We start from the raw sequence: 19,887 nt of genomic DNA, 5'->3' as shown, positions 1-19,887 counted from the left end.
ACCCTGGCAGAATGGGAGACTGACTGGGGTGGAGAGGTTTAGACAGCAAGGCAGCAGACTGATGAGGTGGAAACTAAGTCTAACATCCATCTCCATAGCTGAGAAGTTTCATCATTCAAGGCAAATTGAGAGTTATGAGGTAAAGATATGTTACAAACTTTGTGGGGCTCCACTTTTAAAGGCACAGGGAGCCAGTTTCACAGCCCGAATGACTCCACAACTGTCCCGAATAATCATCAATAATCATCACATCATGTAACAACCCCCAATAACAGACACAAACATAAAGCTATTATTAGGACAAGTCTCCTCCTTAGTCTATGATAAGTTTACTTCTTAATTGTTATGTAAATATCACAGTTTTCTCACTACTTAATTAGCACATGGAAAGTGACTATTAACCATTTACCATGGCTACAGTAGCCCATGGAGAGGCGTGGTCTTCACTGGGGTGAATGCCGATGTTCCAGCGGGACTGGAGCATGTAAACGACGGGCTCCACGCTGACGTTGAACTTCGACACCCACGTCACCTTCACACGACCCTCCGAGTCCTCCAAAAAGCTAATGTCTCTTCGAGGCTTCAGAGGGACGCCTGCGAGGACAAACCAGGTTACAAGCTTGTTGTTACATATCAGTGTAACTCACTTGACTAGTAACATAGTGACATTACAATTAGCTGACACATTTGGACAGTTATGGGAGTTCCCGGGACGACTTAGATACACACTATGATGCATTTTGCCTTATTAAGTCTAATAACTGGGGTCTAATTACTCACTTACAGTCTATCTATCAAAACCACTTGATAGGACGATCAGTAACAGCTACCACATTACGCTTCACACAAACTCCAAAAGTTTACCTTTGTACAGATTGGCGGGGGCTTGGCAAGTATGTCCACAGCTATTGGAGCAGCACTTCCTGGGGGAGGGGCAGTGCTGGTCTGACGAGCAGCTCTCCACGCAGGCCGCGGCAAATCCTGTGGCTCGCTGAGGCGGAGGGCAGTCTCCCTGACGAGACGACCTTAACGAGGCCAGAAACTCCCTGCTCGTCACACACTCTGTCTGCTTCTGAGAGTAAAGCACAGTGGGTGTAATTATTATTACAGTCGACACATCACAGAAATAACACACAGTGTGTAGGAACACACACGAGGGCACAAAACACACAGTAAGGGTGAAAGCGCTTCCTGTGGTATACTCCTACTGTCTGTTTAAAGGCTACGTGTGTGTGCTTGTGCATGCATGTGCATTTCTCTGTTTGTGCAGACAGCTGTAGATCAGGAAAATGTAAACACAAGCTTTCACTAATAGCTCTGAATTACCCTGTGTTCATAACCAGCGAGCCAATCAGCCATCCAGCGAGCAACACGCTTCAGCTATTGTGATGAAAAACTAATCTCTCCGAAAGCCACAGAAACCGGCTTTACAAATAAACAGGCCACACACACTCGCACAAAATGCACATAAAACTGTTGCACAGTGTCCCATGTGTACTAGAAGTGCACAAAGCTTTATAAAAACACACACAAACGCTCATTTATTGCACAAGGTCAAAACAGCTTTGTGGGGCCAACAAAAGCGCGCGTCTGCAAAGAACGACAACGCCACCGAGGCTGCCGAGACTTGCACAAGAGCACAAAAACGCCACGCACTGTTTCCGTCTTACCTCGCAAGACTTTGGAGATGCCACCTTCCTGGTTTCCCACAGTTCTTTGCATGGCTGAAGGCACTACACAACCCAACACAATGGAAGAAAACAGAAAAAAACAAAAAATGAATAAAATAAGAAAATATGCACGAGGCACATTTCAGCATTTTAGCAAATTCATGTAGATTCCTGCTCAGCACAAAAGCTGGAGGATCCATCCAAATGTAACCTGCTAACACCTGTAAAGATTCAAATTAAACATCTGTAACGTGATGCAGGGTTTATGTATCTGGACCATTTGATTCTGGTTTATTTAATATTCTAAAGTTCAGCTGACGTTCCTGGTTTTGGTTCTTATTGTTGTGTTTCTGCATGTTTTGTGTCTCCCAGTCCTCGTGTCAACTTTGCATGTCTGCATCTTGTTGTTAGTTTCATAGTCTCTGTCTCGTGTGTCAATCTGATTAGTGTCAGCTGTGTTCCCACCTGTGACCCGTTCCCGTTCGTTATCCTTTGTGTGTATATGTCTCAATCAAAAGTTTAAGACCAATTGAAAAATGGCAAAAAATGCATCGTTTTGCATGGTTGGATCTTAAAAAGGTTCCAAATAGAGCTTCAATATGCAACAAGAAGAAATGGGAAGGGTGTCTACTGTCTGGAACTGTTGTCAATTTCTGTAAACTTCCCTTGAAAGAGTACTTTATTGATCCCCGTGGGGAAATTCCTCTCTGCATTTAACCTATTCACTCAGTGAAGCAGTGGGCAGCCATTGGGCGCCCGGGGAACAGTGTGTAGGGACGGTACCTTGCTCAGGGGTACCTCAGGGTAGCTGTTCAGGGGAATCGAATCTCCGACCTTCTGATCATGGGGCCACCACTCTACCTACTGAGCTGCCCAAGGGATTGCCATCCATCCCCAAAGGTTCTCAATTGGATTTATATCAGGGGAACATGGATGGTCCAGGATAGTCCCTTGTCCTTTATGGCGATATTTACTGTAGTGTTGTCCTGTTGAATAACCCAGTCGTTACCACAAAGATGAAAGCCCTCAGTCATGAGGGATGCTCTTTGCAACATCTGGACACAGCCAGCTGCCGTTTGAAGCCCCTGCACCTCCTGAAGCTCCGTTGTTCCACTGAAGGAAAAAGCACCCCAGATCATTATGGCGCCCCCTCCACTGTGGAGCGTAGAAAACATCTCAGGTGGGATCTGCTTGTCATGCTGGTAACGTTGGAAACCATCAGGACCATCAAGGTTACATTTGTTCTCGTTAGAGAATAAAACTTCCTTCCACCTTTCAGTGTCCCATGCTTGGTGCTCTCTTGCAAAGTCGAAACGGTCAGTTCTGTGGCGTTCAAGGAGACGAGGCCTTTGAAGACATTTTTGTGTTTTTGAAGCCCTTCAGTCTCAGATGCCGTCTGATGGTTACAGGGTTGCAGTCGGCACCAGTAACGGCCTTAATGTGGGTCGAGGATCGTCCAGTGTCTTGACGGACAGCCGATTGGAAGCTTCGGCTCAGTGCTGGTGACATTTTTTGGGTCTTCCACTTGAGTTTTTGTTCCATAACCCTCAGGATCATTTAAGAAATTCCAAATGACCGTCTAACTGCGTCCTACCTCAGCAGCGATGGCGTGCTGTGAGAGACCCTGCTCATGCAAAGTTTTTGCCTTTGCCATCCGAACGTCATGACAGTGTGACTACTTGACAGAAAAGGACAATGAATCCACAGATTCACCTTTTAAAGGCACGTGGTCCTAAACTGTTGATCAACTGTAGATCAGTTGTTTTTAATAAATTGCTCAAAAACATGTTTTGTCTCACTCCCATTTCTTCTTGTTGCACGTTGAAGCTCGACTTGGAACCTTGTTAAGATCCAACCATGCAAAATAGGATTTTCCAACATTTTTCAGTTGTTCTTAAACAAATCAGGACTGTATTGTCACTTACTTATTGTAAGTAGTGGTTCCGACTGTTTGGTTTCCCTCTCTGTCAGTGAGTCCGTTTATTTTGTTTTGTGACGTAATGTTGTTGTTTTTGTTGCCTGTTTGTTCAGCATTGACGCTGTGATTTTTAGTTCAGTCCTGCGTTTTGGGCCCATAACACCGCCTGCCACACACCTACACCTGCAGATATGACAACATCTGCTGTAATTCATGCACAATCCATTACCCGCTCTTTCTGGCACAGAGGAGAGTCTTTTTCGTTGAGCTCCAGAACGACTCACAGAGCAGCAAATTGTTGCTCAAACTCACCGAGAGATGGTTAATGAGCATTAGACGTGTTGGCAATCTCACTTCATTACCTACACCACGCTAGCTGTTTCCAGCCTCCCTGCACATCCAGCCTGACCTGCTAGAGTGTAACCTCTCCTCTACGCCAGAGGGGAATGAGCACATTTCCCAACTTATTCCTTGAAAATGGCTGAGGACTAAAGAAATATTAGCAAGACAAATAATAAATAACAAAGTGTCAGATGGTTTTAAGATTTGTAGAAGCAGATCTCAGTGTCCATGACTGTAAAGAAACACACGCTCCAACAGCACACACTCATCTGGTTTGCCACCTCAGTGAACTGGTGAATGATGGCTCTTACCAAATTAAAACCAGACAACGTATAAAAACTGCGGTTTCACCCTCACCCCCCCTCAGTCTCTCTTTTCTCTCTGTCTGTCTGTCTCCTTCAACTCCCCGGCGTGCCTGGCTTCAATCACTCCTCCGGTTTATTCCAACTCACTGATTCCAGAAGGAGAAACAGAATTAATGAAACGGCATCAGAAGTTTATCTTTGCACAAATTAATGGCTATCCCTGGATGAAAATGTCTTCTGTACAAAGCTCGTCTAGACTGGGTTTATTTTTAAATTGACACGTCTGCTGAGTGATGCTCGTGGATGTGAGAAAAAAGACGAAAGTGTCAATTTAACAAAGGACAAATTCGAAGCTTCGACTTGCTGGTTGGATCTTCAAAATCTCCTTTTATTAATCATATCTGCAGCCAGTGTTGGTCAAGTTACTTGAAAAAAGTAATCAGTAACTAATTACCGATTACTTCCCCCAAAAAGTAATCCAGTTGCTTTACTGATTACTTATTTTCAAAAGTAATGAATTATTTAGTTACTTAGTTACTTTTTAAAAACACGATTTACAACCTGAATAGGTGATAAAGTGATAGATCTTTCAGCCCAATTCTACTTTTTCTACATAATCCATCATACAAAATGTAATCAAATGGAAAAGTCTCTTTTTAAAACTTGTTTTATTAGTTTTAATCTTTTAACTTTATGCATCAAGCAAAAATTTAATTAAATGCAACATTCTGTGACTGGAAGAAATTAGTTTAATATTTAAACCTATTTTCTGCACATTCCAGCACATAAAATAAAATATTTTTTTGTGTGTTTACACTCAGTCTTTCAAATAGATGCAAGTAAAACACAGCAGAAAATAAATAAAGTCAAAGACTAGCGGTCCTGTTGCTCTATTTTCACCTGTAAAGCAGGAGTGGGGTAGGCGGAGGATTACCCTGGTGCAGGTGTGCAGCGGTCAGTGGAAGAATCCGCGAGTTTCTCTGTGAGTTTCCCATTACGTCGTAGCTACTCGGTGCTTGTTTGGAAGTTTAGGGGTTTTTTTGCTGTAAAAAGAAGTTTTCTTCCCACGCACAACGGACACTAATGTTTTTGTCACTTTTTATGGAATCAAACTCAAAGTAAGGTCAGTACTTCCACGCTTTAAACGCTGCACGCTCATACTCTCTCTGCACTCGATATATGATCCATTGTTGATCTGCACACAGCTGTTGTCACGAACGTCGCACTCGCTTACGTCACTGTCATGAGACACTCTCGCAAAAAAAAATCACGGTTTTAGTAACGCAGTAACGCAGCGTTCCTACGGGAAAGTAACGGTAATCTAATTACCGTTTTTGCAATAGTAATCCCTTCCCGAAGCTAAGTTATGTTAATATTTTCATTTTTGTAAATTATTGTAATTATTATAAAATTTGTAACCCTGCAAAATTCGGCCTTTTTCTCTTTCTTTCGTTGAAATATTGGAAGGATTTTCTTCTTAAATGTAAATGGCTCGAAAAAGAAAATATGTTGTGTGCGCAGTCTCGAGGATTATAAATGGGTCGTCATTCAAAATACAGAGGCACCACCGAGTGTTACAAGTTTGTGTTGTGACAACTTAAATTCCAAACTTTTATCGTTCGATAGCTGGTAACATGCCCAACACTGGTTCGTGCAGGCAGACGGAGTCTGTGTGCAGAAGCTGCGACGTGCTTTTATGGGGAACAAATGTGATAAATTGCTCTTTTAAGAGGGTTGGTTGTGAGTTGACGCACACAATTTGTCTATCTGTCACTTCTGTGTGTTTTTACACGGGGAATCGAGAGATGCAGTTGTTTTGACCTGAGATCTTGGAATGGGAGGAAACACGTTACACAGACCGACCTCTCAATTTATCAACACTGTGGCAAAAATCTCATTTTCTACTTGTTCTGTTTGGGTTTGCATTCAGAACAGCTTACTGAATCGTGATGTGATGGTCGGTTCTCTTTACACTAAAACGCGTTTGAAGACATTGAAAACACAATGAACCAAATGCAAACACTTCAGTCATTATTCAAAGAAGCAAACCTCAAACCTCAGCAGCCACCTCGAAGCTTTTGTCTGCAAAGGCAAGAAGAATTACTCATTAGTTATTTCATCTGTGATTTTTCTCCTTTGCTAGTTAATGATGTACTCCAGAAAGGGTGAGGAGACGCTAAAATAACACACACACACACACACACACACACACAAATGTAACTAGATCCTTAAGTTTGATGTGTTTCTTCACAGAGCTCCCAGGGGTCTCTTCACTCAACCACGTGCTGCTCTGAGCTTATGGTTGTCAAAATCTCCCCAAACACACACACACACACACACACACACACACACACACACACACACACACACACACTCCAGCACCACTTCCAAACCCAGCCCACCCCCTCCTTGCTGCCGCTGATCAGTAACAGAAATATCAAATTTTTCATTCCCCTTCTCACATTTATTACTCGCTCCTCTTTTCTCTCCCTTTCTAAGCCACTTATTTTAAAATCCTTTCTGTTCTTTTGTTCTTTCCATCCATTGTCTTCACACTATCGCTCTTTTTTTCTCCCACATGACCTCTGCTCCAATCCCTGTGCCATTATTCCTCTCTCCTCTCGTTCATCCTCCAACTTATCCGCTTCTCCTGCGATAAAAATCACGAGTCGAGTGTAGAAGGTTGATTCAGTCTGGAGCACAGCGGCTCTATAGTGTAGTGGTTTACACATTCACTTTACCAGCAAGACCAGTTTGGTCCCAGGAGAAGAAATCCATTTGGGGATGCATCAGGAAGGCGTCTGCCAACTCAAACATGCAGAGCTACCTGCTGTCGTGACCGCTCGTGAATAAACACACAGTTAAATCCTACGTGTAATGTTGTGCCATGCACATCTGCCACAAAACTGAGAACACAAATGTAGCAAGAGTGCAGCCAGTAAAATGATCATAGCAGGATAACTTGCTACTCCAGTAGAGCTATATATCATTTGAAAGCATGTTGGGCATGCCTGCAAAACAGAGTTTGGGATGTTAACCGCAGTTGTTGTTCGCTAGTCAAAAAAGGCAATAAGAACTCAGGCTTAGGAACCGAAAGCCACGGAGCTAAGAACAAGTCAATGACACTCACACTGGGCTCCATGTCATCCACCATGATGGCAGATGTTGCTGGCAAAGATGCTGCTGATGTGGATCTGCAGCGGTGAAAGTGTAGAGCTCAACAGATGGTTTTTAGGGGCGTCTTAAATACTCCAACCCATGTCTTTTATCATATTCTAACATTTTTTTCCAGTGTTGTAGATGACAGCACGGTGGCACAACGTTAGCACTGATCCCCCACACAAGAAAGTTCCAGGTTTGAGTCCACCAGCTGGCTGTGGCCTTTCTCTCTGGAGTTATTGTCACAATGGCCACGAGCCGATAGCTAGATCGGACTCGATTGCAGATAACCACAACAGAGACGGCTCAACGTTTTGCAGTGTTTATTATTTAGTCAACAAGTGAATATGTGGCAGGGTGTCGCTAATGATGTAACCGTGTGACAGTGGGGGTGAATGGGAGTCTAGCAGGTTGCGACGGGAACGGAGCGGTTGCGTTGGTGACCGGCGTGAACCTCGCTTTGAGGGAGAGGCAGCGATAGTCCAAGGGAGTAGTGGAGAGGCTGGCAGACCTGAGTTCTGCTGAGTCCAAGGCTGGAGGGCAGGCAGGTGAGGGTTCTTGTATTTTTCCTGAATATGATCCACGGAGAGCTGAGGTTGAGGGTGATCGCAAAGAAGGTCCAGGGAATCTGAAGCGCATGAAACCAAAGTTAACAAGGAAAAAGTGGCAGGAGCGTAAAAAGCCGTAGAGTCAATACCAACGTGAGGTCATTGATGAACTGGCAGTGAAGGAGAGTCTGAGGGCCTTAAATCCTCAACCTGATTGCCCTGAATCAGTCTCAGGTGTGCAGGACTGCAGCAGGGATGATGGCTCCGCCCAGGGGTGGAGACCAAGGAACTCAGGTGCCTGATGAAATTTTCCAGTCGAGTCTCCAGATCCTGACAGTTATATTCTCTCTGGGTACTCCAGTTTACACCCACAGCCCAGAGACATGTGGTTAATGGGTTCAGGTTAATTGGTGATTTTAAACTGGCTGTTATTGATATTGTTCTGTACTATTAAACTTTAAGCTGTACAATTTTTCAAACTTTAAAATACCTCATATACACAGTACAAACAGTCTCTTCCACTTGTTGAATTCAGGTGTTTTCAGTCACACAGGTGTGTAAAATCAACCAGCTACCCAGTCACTTTAAAAAGATCCCCAAATAATAAGATGCATGAAATTTCTTCCCTCCAAGATATTTAATGTTTAGTTCAAGTGATTTTAAATGGATGTATAAACCACTACACTGGAGGTACACGGTGCATAAAAGCAGCAAACCCTTTGCATACTCAGTGACTGCACGGATCAAATGTCCTGTGGGATTAAAGCCAACACAAAAAGCGTGCCTCTGGAGTTTAATGGCTGACCAGCTCCTGTAAGTGTAATGTGCAGGTGGCCCAGTGCTTTTGTCCATATAGTGTAGCTTAGATACACACAGACTGACACACTGTGTGGAGGGATTAGGGCTCAAATGCAGGGCGCAGGAAGAAGACTTACTTAAGCGAGCCGATCTATTGAGGCTAACGCAGGAGTTAAAAGGTTAACTAAGTCCAGGAGACAGACAGACAAGCCAGGACCAATTATCTGTCTACCTATCCATCTAAATACACACACACAAATATACAGGGGGCTGATGGGACGATGACGCATAGAATGCAGGTGAAAGAGATTAACACAGGAAGCTCGTTTTCACAAAAAAGTATCCATAACTCGAAGTTTTGAGAAAAGTAACTCAAAGTTTCAAGTTAGCGCTGCCAATCAGTAATCTACATGAATGACGTCATTTCCTTGTTACCCGGAAGCCGAAGCCCTCAGCTACAAATGCTACAGCTAAGCTACCAGTTTTACAGCCAGTCATGAATGCACAAATTGTATTTTCAGTATTTTCAGCGTGGCTTCACAAATGATGAAATCCTTGTGTTATTAGCTGAAAGCATAACACATCGTGCTTTATCGTGCTTTTGCTGTAGCAGCTCCAAAACTGTGGAACGAGCTTCCTTTAGAGATTAGACAGGCCAGTTCTTTATCTGTTTTTAAGTCACTCTTGAAAACCTCTTTATCCTGGCCTTTGACACCACGTGAGATGTTGGTTTTTTATTTTTTATTTTAGTTGTTTTTAGGTGATTCGATGCCGTTTTATCTTGTTTTTGTTTTAATGTAGGGCTGTTTTAATTTTATGTTTTATGTGTTTTATTTATTTATTTTGCTGTTTTCTGTTATTCTATTGTTTTAACTTATTTTCTGTACAGCACTTTGTTCCTGTGCTGGGTAATTTAAAGTGCTTTATAAATAAAATTGGATTGGATTGGAATCACAGCAAACGTACTCTCAAAAGCGCCAATTTGTTGCAATCCGGTTTTGAGTGCGCATTCCTCTGCGCCATATCCTTCCAGGTAACAAGACAATGACCTCATTCACGTAGATTACTGATTGGCAGAGCTAACTCGAAATTTCGAGTTACTTTTCTCAAAATTTCGAGCTAATAAGTCGAAATTTCAAGAAAATAACTCAAAATTTCGAGTTAAAGATACTTTTTTTGTTTTTTGTGGCAGAAACGGGCTTCCATACCGGTGAGACCAACCAGGGAGACAGGAAGTAAAATTGACACAGGATATGAAATGAACATGAAACACAGAGATAAGAAGCATCACATCAGACATGACAACAGGGACAATAAAATCGGTACTAACAGAAAAACAAGAAGCTAAAAGTGCAAAGAGGGAGTGAAAAGTAAAAAAAAGACTCGAACCAAAACACATTACTAGATCTGCAACACGAAAGATAAATCAAGACTCAAATCCATGACATAAGATCCACAACGAAGCTAAAAAATCCCACAATTAAATCCATGTATGAAAACCAGGCACAGGACTCAGAGACTAATGGACCGAAGCTGGAAACGTGTGGCATGAAGGAGCTACACACCTCACACACTCAAATATTCCTTAAATGTAATAAATCACTGAAACATGCAACCACTGTATTTGTCTAAGAGGAGCTGGAAGGCAAAGGGACACTGTAGGACTCGAAGGCCACATGATGAGTTACGTGTGAGAGAGAGAACGCAGCAGACGCAGCTCAGGTCAGAGGTCAGCGATGTTACTGTTTAACACAGCAACACGCTGTAACAAAGCCAAGATTAATGACTGTCTAGGTGTCCATGTGTGCGCACAGTTTGCAGAGGAGTTCTTCACATATCTCTGTAATAATTAATCACACACGCACACACCTCGTCTCTCGGCCCTCCTCCGGTCTCGCCCGCTGTTTTACGGCCTCACCTGCCACAATAGAGGGATGACAGCCGCACTCGGAGAGAGGGTGGAGAGGAAATGGGAGAGATGTGGTTTCGGAGGAGGGGGAGAAGTGAGTGTCAGTTGAAAAGGAGAGTGGAGATGAAAGACAAACAGTGAAGCAGGTCCAGAAAAAAAAAGGAGGGCGAGAGTGACAGAGAAAAGAAAGACAGCCACCAGATGTGCTCACTCTGCACACACAGGCACTAGTGCAGGGGAGGCAACGTGGAAAACTACTGCTGCTTATTTATGTGCTCATCCTGTCATCGGCTCTTCAGGGTTTATTTAGCTCGCTGTAACCTGTGGTACAAAGACACAGGTGACAAACTCGAGGAAAAAACAACACAAAGTGATTCAGTGCAACCTGGCGTTGACTCTCCTTCTGCACCGTTCTCCCCAAATATTTCCTTCATTTGCTTTTTAGTTGATGGTGGTGGAGAGCACCATCTTAAATCTTCCACAGCTTCTCATAGGCTTTCAGCTGGGTTCAGAGTCCACAGCGTATGAGTCACACCATATTCATATTCATCAAACCACTCGGTGAGTCTTCGCGTCCTGTGGATGGGGGAACTGTTATCCTGGAGGACGCCACAGCCGTCATTAGAAATGTTTTATCACTCTAGACTTCTAAGGTGACACGTGGACCCGAAACCACAGCAGCAAGACTCATCCCAACGCAAAACTGGATCCCCACATTTGATTGTTTATATTGCTTTACAGTGTGAATAGAATTTGGGTGATTTAGTTGACCGTTTAAACAGTTTGATCAAGGTCTTTTTATTGAATAAAGGATTGCTTCCAACAACAATTACGGCAATATTAACAAAGAGTCGTGCTCCCCCCCATCCAGAACAGTGTAACTAAAACCCAGCCAGAGAGGAAAGAAGAGATAAAAGAAAAGAAAATTACAGATACAAAGTAAATAATAAAATAAATGAACAACAGCAAGGAAAAAAACAAAAGAAACCCCCCAAAAAAACCACTCACACGCACATTAAGCGATAGTATCCGGACTTAATCTTTCAAAGTAAGTAAGAAAAGGTTGCCATGTGTCATAAAACCTCCGAACCGAACCTTTTACAATGTAGCCGATCTTTTCCAGCTGAGTATAGTACATGACATCCTTAACCCATTGCCCATATACAGGTGGAAGTGGCTCTTTCCATTTCAATAATATCATTCTACGGGCCAAAAGAGTGCAAAAGGCCAGAAGATCAGAGTGTGATTTGGAAAGACTGGCATCACAAGGCGTCACCCCAAAAACAGCTATAAACGGGCAGGGTGCAATTGGAACACCAAATATGTTGGACATGGTTTCAAATATGCTTTTCCAAAAGCTACCCAGTTTTGGACATGCCCAGAACATGTGAAATAGGGAAGCAGGCTCTCGTTTGCACCGGTCACATGTGGGGTCAAACCCATCCTTGATTTTGCTCAGTCTAGTTTTAGACCAATGGAGACGGTGAACCACTTTGAACTGAATCACCACATGTTTAAGGCAAATAGATGACGAAGAAATTCTATTGATTATCTTATGCCAAGTCTCATCTGCAATCCGTTGGCCAAGATCACTTCCCCATCGTTCCATAAGTGATTGCAATGTGGACAGCCTGAAATCCGTTTAAACAGTTTTAAATGAAAGTTGATATGAACTCTATAATTTATAAATAAATATGTAAATGTGTTTAACGGAGCTATACTGATTCCCCAGTGCAAGAGAGAGAGCGTGCTTTGTATCTTTATCCTGTTAAAGACATTAAAGCTCCATCAGTTTGTATCACCTTCAATCAGCTATTTTAGGAACTTAAAGGCTTTTTTCCAGGTAAAAAATAGCACCCTCGTGAAGTTTTCACCTGAAAGTAACCAAGATGATTTCCAGCAAAGCTTACCTGTGGTAGACTCGGCCCTCTTAATGACAAACCTTGCTAAGACACATAATAACTTGTCTGTCATCAGGTTAAAGGTGTATTGTCAAATAAAAGTCTGCAAATCACTTCAGAAGACAGGAGGATTCTTTCTTTATTATCTAAATACTGACACGTGGTTTGGGCTACGGGCTTTGTGGCATTTGAGTGAAAAGCAGTGGAACAAATTCCAAAAATCCCATTGAAAAGCATGTTAGACTTTTTCCAGACTTTTGGAAAAACATGCAAAACAATGAGAGCTAACTTAAGACGGCAGCTTGTGGGAGGAGGGAAAGGGCTGCAAGAAAGATGATAGAGAAATGGGAAGAGACTGGTATGAAGCATAGGAGCAAAAAAAGACGAATGCTTGTAGTTAGTTTAGTGTTTAACTTCTTCACCTCTCCAAGCACATGTGCCCACAAAGGACCTCTGACTGAATAGTACCAGAACTTCCTCCCTTTTCCCATTCCCTAACCCTCTCTTTGTTTTTTCCCAATGAACAGAAGCTGGACTAACAAATGAAGTATGGACAGTACTTTGGTGGTGGTTAAACTGTTTAATTTGACAGATGATAGAGTTAACTCTTTTAGCCAAGTACATGTTATATATGTACCAACCAGCAACTCTCGACTTGACAGCTATTTGACGTGTTGGCACAGCCAGGATGGGTGATTGGAAATGACTGTGGGAAAAGTGGAAAAGAGCTGAATATCAAAATGTTGCCAGGAAAGGACATGGAGGCTTATATAAGCTGTTGTTTGCAGCTGTTGCACTTCCAAATTAAGCAAGACAGAAGAATCTCCTCTAAAATCTAAGCAGGAGAAAGGAAGAGTGCTGCAGACTGGACCGTGGAGTCAACTATTTGATAAATGAACCCTTTCCCATGGTCCTCGGACAGGTAGAGCTAACACAGAGAGGACGACCGTTTATGTTCACACACAGCCCGTTTGGATTTGCCAGTCAATCTAACATGCATGCATTAACTTGCATCTTTGGACATGGAGAAGGTGCAAACTTCACACAGAAAGGCTCCAGATATGATGCCAGCTAGCAATTCGGTGGCATGATTCCCATGACACGTATAACCCGTCAGGCAGTGTTCTCTGGAAGTCTCCGGGTTGCAGGGGGGAGAATATGAAACTTAAAGGTCGTGATGGAAGGGAAGGGCACCTCATCTGGTCCAGACAGCGACAGACTGATAGCTCTTACTCAAATCTGTGGGTACATGGCAGTTAATGGAGCGAATGTGAATTCTGCAATGTGTCTACAATTTTTCACGAATGCTCTGCAATGAACTGGAGTCTCTACAAATCCCACCTGACCTGGAGAATTGCTTTAGGAAACACCAGGAGATGCTGGAGTATGGAACAAGTACAAAAATGTAGCTAGCTATGTAGCTAGCTATGTAGCTAGCTATGTAGCTAGCTAGCTAGCTAGATAGATAGATAGATAGATAGATAGATAGATATCAAACTGTCAGACATAATGAAGTTGATTTAGGGGAGGTTGACCCACAGACCTATTGCAGTAAAGTCATGTAAATTCAGAGAAATAAATTCGATGGGAAGAATGATGGGATGATCACAATATAGATGAGCTCCTTTGTTCCTCACCAGATCTGTTTATTGTTAGACATCCTACTGTCTTAAACACCTGGTACACATTACTACATCTGCAATATGTATGTGTGCGAGTGTGAGTGTGTACTCATATCTTTGTGGGGCCCAAAAATTGGAAGTTTACTATACTTATGGGGACCAAAATCCTGGTCCCAAAAGTTTGAAAGCATTTTTGAGACTCAAAATGTGGTTTTAGTGACAGGGTTACGATTGGGTTATGGTTAGGTTTAGGGTATGGGGCTAGACAAGATATGAATACCCAACATTTGTGTGTGTGTGTGCGTGAGAAGTGAGAGATAAAAGGAGGAAATAGAAAGATAGAGGAATTGAGTGAGGGCTCCCATGAAAGAGAGCGCACTGACGGTGTGACACAAACCATGTGTGTTATGGCAGCATCCGCCTGGTTGGTGTTTGTCTCCGACAGAGAGACGTATGCAACACACAGATATATATGAAGCTCCACAGAGGTGCATTCCTTTACCCGTGATCTTGTTTCATCACATTTTTTCATTCCTTTGTATTTGTTGTGTAAAAAGGTCTCAGCTCACCGGAGCTACAACTTCTGAGAAATATAGAGGACTGTGCAAAAGACAAGCACCCACTGGGTGGGAGTAGACTGTGTTACATATGCTGAATGTCAGTAAGTCCAGCTTTGCTCAGCTTTGCATTAGGGAGTGAAAAAGGAGCTGTTCTATAAAAGTCTCCATCAAAAGTTACTGAGCACGCTACACTGCCAAAAGGCTTTATGAGATCCTCCGGTCGAACGTCGAAGGTTAAGACTGAGTCATTGTTGTTAGATTTGCCTACCTAATAACCCTAAAATTAGGTTTATAAGCACAAGAAAATGTAGTTCCCGAGAGAAAGCGCCTGAAATCAGACAATCAGAGGCATGTTTTTCCTTTAGGGGTGGGCGATATAAACGATATACGATAGAAACGATATAAATTTGGCCAACGATAGAGATTTTGACTATGTCGCTCTATCGCGATAGCGCATGTTGATGATGTCATCAAGCTGCGCCTGTTTTGGTCGAAAGCATCGCAGCGGCTAAAATCATTATCATCTGCAAATTATGGCGGGCGACAGTCATAGCAAAGAGATGAAGCACTTTTGAAATATGGGGAAAGCCAAAAACTGCTATGCGATTACATTTGTCCCTGACCAAAAGAATACCTCACGTTAACTTTAATCGAGTGGAAAAAAAGTTAGCGTTCATCCTCCAGCTTCACTGTGCTAATGTTATGCTAACATAGCTGTGTCGCTAGCAATCACGTAGCACAACATTATATACCAGCTAGTCCAACTTCAGTAACCCTGCAAACGCCACTGCTGTTTAGTTTTCTGTCTTCATTATGTTGGAAGTGGTAGCAGAGCTGTACGTTTTAATTAGTTTCAAAAATCTCTCAGTCAGAACATGGTATAAAATGTTTAGGTGTAAACTAGCGAGCTAACTTCCTGTTAACTTCTAACTCCGTGAAATTTAATAAATTCTGTTTTCATGGATGCCTGGATGTAAAACGTAATTGTTACACTCGATAAAGCAGATGATTTTATTAAAGATTAAAGAATTTAGACCGTTTTTAACTCTCAGTGTTCGTTTGACTTTGGGACCTGAAGTGGACGGAGTTTAGGACCCAGATCACTCCGCGAAGCTCCTCACTACGGCAGCCGTAATGCTCTGACAATCCATCAAGCAGTGCAGCTTAGCAAAGTTGTACTAAAACATTTTTTTAACAGATTTCTGCAGCCAAAATTGGTTCGAGGTCAGTAAGCACAACCAGAATTCATACATAAGGCACACTCTTGAATTTTGAGAAAATTAAATGATTCTAAGTGTGCCTTATAGTGTGGAAAACACGTTATACAGAAGAAAAGAATATATCGTGATATATATCGTTACCGCACGTGCTTCAAATTATATCGCGTTATGAATTTTAGGCCATATCGCCTAGCCCTATTTTCCTTCAACAGATCAACGGCTAACGACCAGTGGACTGCCTGCTACTTCCTCCCTTCTGAATTTCTCGTTCTTTTTTCTCTCAGAGTGAAATGATCTAGACCGCAGCTGAATATAGAAACGTGACCGATTCGGTTTTACAATATCAGCTAATGTCAGCTTATATTTTGGCTATAACTGCTTTTGGTTAATAAGAACATTTCAGATCAGTGTAACATCACATAGTTTATCCAGCGCAGAGTACAAATCCTAACAGTGTCCATCTGTCTGTTTTCTTCACTACTTATCCAATTTAAGGTCGTGGGGGAGCCGCGCTCTATCCCAGGGGGCAGGGTGCACTGCGAACAGGTCACCAGCCTATCCCAGGGACATCACAGAGACACAGACGATCATTCGCTCCCACACTAAGACCTACAGACAATTTGGGATCATCAATTTATGCGTGTTTTTGGACAAAAAGCAGTTTCTGAAGGCACACATGATGCTGGCTTTTAAGATCAGGTTTCATTTAACTGCAGCTGTCAATCAAGAAGGTTGTGTCTGTGTGGATGCATCGAAAGTGCATTGAAACACTGTACGAGCAGTAACTGCAGCACTCAACCAAGACAAAACCTCACATGTGTGGTAGCTGCTTACTTCTACAAGAGCAGCTGTTGAAGCAACACCGGGGAATCAACGTTTTGGGATTTACTTACCTGGATGATTGAGCATGCATCAAGACATATACTGCACGTGCTCTGGGTATGTTTTCTCGCATTCGTGATATGTCATAAACGCCACAGTCAAGTTGACAGCAAATACCTGATGAGATTTTGAAACCTACATACTTGTAAAGTGAAAGAAACCATTTTTATATGTTTCTGCTCTTTTTTTAGAGGAAAGGATCACTGTGATTTTTCAGTATGTGTGTAGATATAGATATATATATGTATCCTGAAAGTACGTTATTAAAAATAAACAGTACTGCATTGTTGCAACCTTTTCTGAGGAGAAGTCAGATTATCCCCAGAGTCATGTGGATATATTGAATGTTGCTGAGACGTTTCAGCGAGAACAATAATAGAGACCGTCTCGCTTTACAGCGACTGGAGTCTCTGGTGTGACCGAATCACTCTCAGCGATCCTTATCTGTCTTTCTGTATCTCGCAGTAACCTGTTATCATGATCAGGGGTTAAACATCAAACCAGAATAGAGCAGACTAGAGTTCTCTTCATTTTTAGCAAAAACCTGTGAAACAACAAGACGTAAACTGTGCAGTGTGCAACGCTGCCCGGGTGCATAATCAATAAAAAGCAGCAAAGTCTGAACATCTCTCAAACATCCAGTTAGCAAATACGCACACCTTGAGAGCATTAAACACTGCTGGACTTCTTTCGCTATGCAATTCGTTATTTTGATTAATCTTGGCAATTACGGCAGAGGACTAGGATATGTGCTTTTCTGCTCTAATTTATTTTGCTTGGCCTACTGCGCTGACTTTTACAAATTGGGCTGTATCCACTTTCAACAGGCAGTAAAACAGTAAGAATTAATAACTTTGCAGTTCAAACAAGCAAGAAGAGACACGGTGCACGTCTGTGCAGTATCACGCTGTCTGAGAGGAAAACTGCGTCGACGTCCGCCGGCCAGTTTGAGAGACTGCCGCCGGACCTCGATTACAGCGCAATGCCGTGCCGGTATTCACACGTGTACAACAGCATTAACGGCTTTAAACTTCTGTTTCATATTTTCTGAAACGATAGGATGTTTCTTTGTAGAAGCAGCAAACTGGGAAGAACTGGAGAAGTCGAGACAAAGGAAGGGATTAGTGTGGGCAGGTCACAGGAACAATATCTGTTTGTGTTTTTTTGTTTGAGGTGACGGCGGGGGTAAGTGTAGTTGAAAGTTGATGTTTCGCTCAGCGTGGTATCCCCTGCAACGGTCTGGTGGTTGAGCTTTCAGTGGGGGCTCTTGGCCGCTGTTGACACTAACCCCCACTGACCCCATTATAAACGCATACACACTCGACTGAAATAGGCGCTATACAGAAAAGGCCTCTCGCTGTGCCTGTTTGTACCTTTTCCATTATCCAACTGTCTTGTGAATTTGTAGCGAAGCTTGGAAATGTCGTAAGAAGTGAAATACTGCTCAGGTGTGCTTCCAGCTGGGTTGAGGCTTTTCGATTTGTCTGAACTCGAACGAGGAGTTCAGAAAACACATCAATAAAAAGTTAGAGTCTTTCGAGAAGTCGAGAGTGAGTTACGGTCGGTGAGTAAAAGGTCGTGATGGAAGGTTATTTGAAGGACATTTTTCATGTTTTGTTACTTATAGCAAAGAATCATTATCTTTGTACGGTCCTTATAGTCAGACTTATAGTAATCCGATTACTTTTTTCAAGTAACGAGTAAAGTAAGGGATTCCTCTTGCAAAAACTGTAATTAGATTACCGTTACTTTCCCGTAGGAACGCTGCGTTACTGCGTTACTAAAACCGTGATTTTTTTTCTCCGTCTCATGACAGTGACGTAAGCGAGTGCGACGTTGGTGACAACAGCTGTGTGCAGATCAACAATGGATCATATATCGAGTGCAGAGAGAGTATGAGCGTGCAGCGTTTAAAGCGTGGAAGTACTGACCTTACTTTGAGTTTGATTCCATAAAAAGTGACAAAAACATTAGTGTCCGTTGTGCGTGGGAAGAAAACTTCTTTTTACAGCAAAAAACCCTAAACTTCCAAACAAGCACCGAGTAGCTACGACGTAATGGGAAACTCACAGAGAAACTCGCGGATTCTTCCACTGACCGCTGCACACCTGCACAAGGGTAACCCTCCGCCTACCTCACTCCTGCTTTACAGGTGAAAATAGAGCAACAGGACCGCTAGTCTTTGACTTTATTTATTTTCTGCTGTGTTTTACTTGCATCTATTTGAAAGACTGAGTGTAAACAAAAAAAATATTTTATTTTATGTGCTGGAATGTGCAGAAAATAGGTTTAAATGTTAAACAAATTTCTTCCAGTCAGAGAATGTTGCAGATAATTAAATTTTTGCTTGATGCATAAAGTTAAAAGATTTAAACTAATAAAACAAGTTTTAAAAAGAGACTTTTCCATTTGATTACATTTTGTATGATGGATTATGCAGAAAAAGTAGAATTGGGCTAAAAGATCTATCGCTTTATCACCTATTCAGGTTGTAAATCGTGTTTTTCAAAAGTAACTAAGTAACTAAGTAATTAATTACTTTTGAAAATAAGTAATCAGTAAAGTAACGGGATTACTTTTTTGGGGAAGTAATCAGTAATTAGTTACTGATTACTTTTTTTCAAATAACTTGACCAACACTGCTTATAGTACACTTTTCTAAGAGAGCACTGCACAAACGTTTCTCTGACCACTGTCAAAGAAACTGTCCAGATGGTTTTGCACGGTGCATCAAAATCCAACAATACGTTCCTGCATTCACAATTCCCCTAAATTTTGATAAGATCACCAACACCACCGGCTGAAAAATGCCCCAAATCGTGACAGAGCCTCCCCCGTGTTTCACTAAAGGCTGTAGACACTGGCTGTTCTACCTCTCTCCACACCTCCTCCTTCAAATTTGGATTCATCGCTCCATATCCACTGCTGCCACTGAGTTTTAGTCCAGTTCTTGTGTAATTTGGCATACCGCGGCCTTTTCCCCCTGTTTCACTTCCTTAAGAATGACTTCTTGACAGCCACCCTTCCACTGAGACCATTTCTGATGAGGTTTT

General features: G+C 42.4%; 1 protein-coding gene across 2 annotated transcripts in view; it reads right to left on the bottom strand.

The window, feature by feature from the left end:
- The window catches only part of anos1b (anosmin 1b), a 55,413-nt gene that overhangs the window by 20,546 nt on the left and 14,980 nt on the right, over positions 1–19,887 (bottom strand). For both annotated transcript variants that reach the window (XM_087830500.1, XM_087830501.1), the window contains exons 3-5: positions 1,671–1,733; positions 865–1,072; positions 410–594 (exon numbers count right to left, since the gene is read on the bottom strand). In XM_087830500.1, the coding sequence (XP_087686626.1) occupies positions 410–594; positions 865–1,072; positions 1,671–1,733 (456 nt within the window). The remainder of the gene's footprint in view (positions 1–409; positions 595–864; positions 1,073–1,670; positions 1,734–19,887) is intronic.

The sequence above is a fragment of the Neolamprologus brichardi genome, chromosome 17 (genome assembly GCF_056152115.1).
Source record: "Neolamprologus brichardi isolate AB-2024 chromosome 17, ASM5615211v1, whole genome shotgun sequence".
NCBI lineage: Eukaryota > Metazoa > Chordata > Actinopteri > Cichliformes > Cichlidae > Neolamprologus > Neolamprologus brichardi.
The sequence above is the reverse complement of the archived record's forward strand: the minus strand, read 5'-3'. Positions and strand labels throughout refer to the sequence as shown.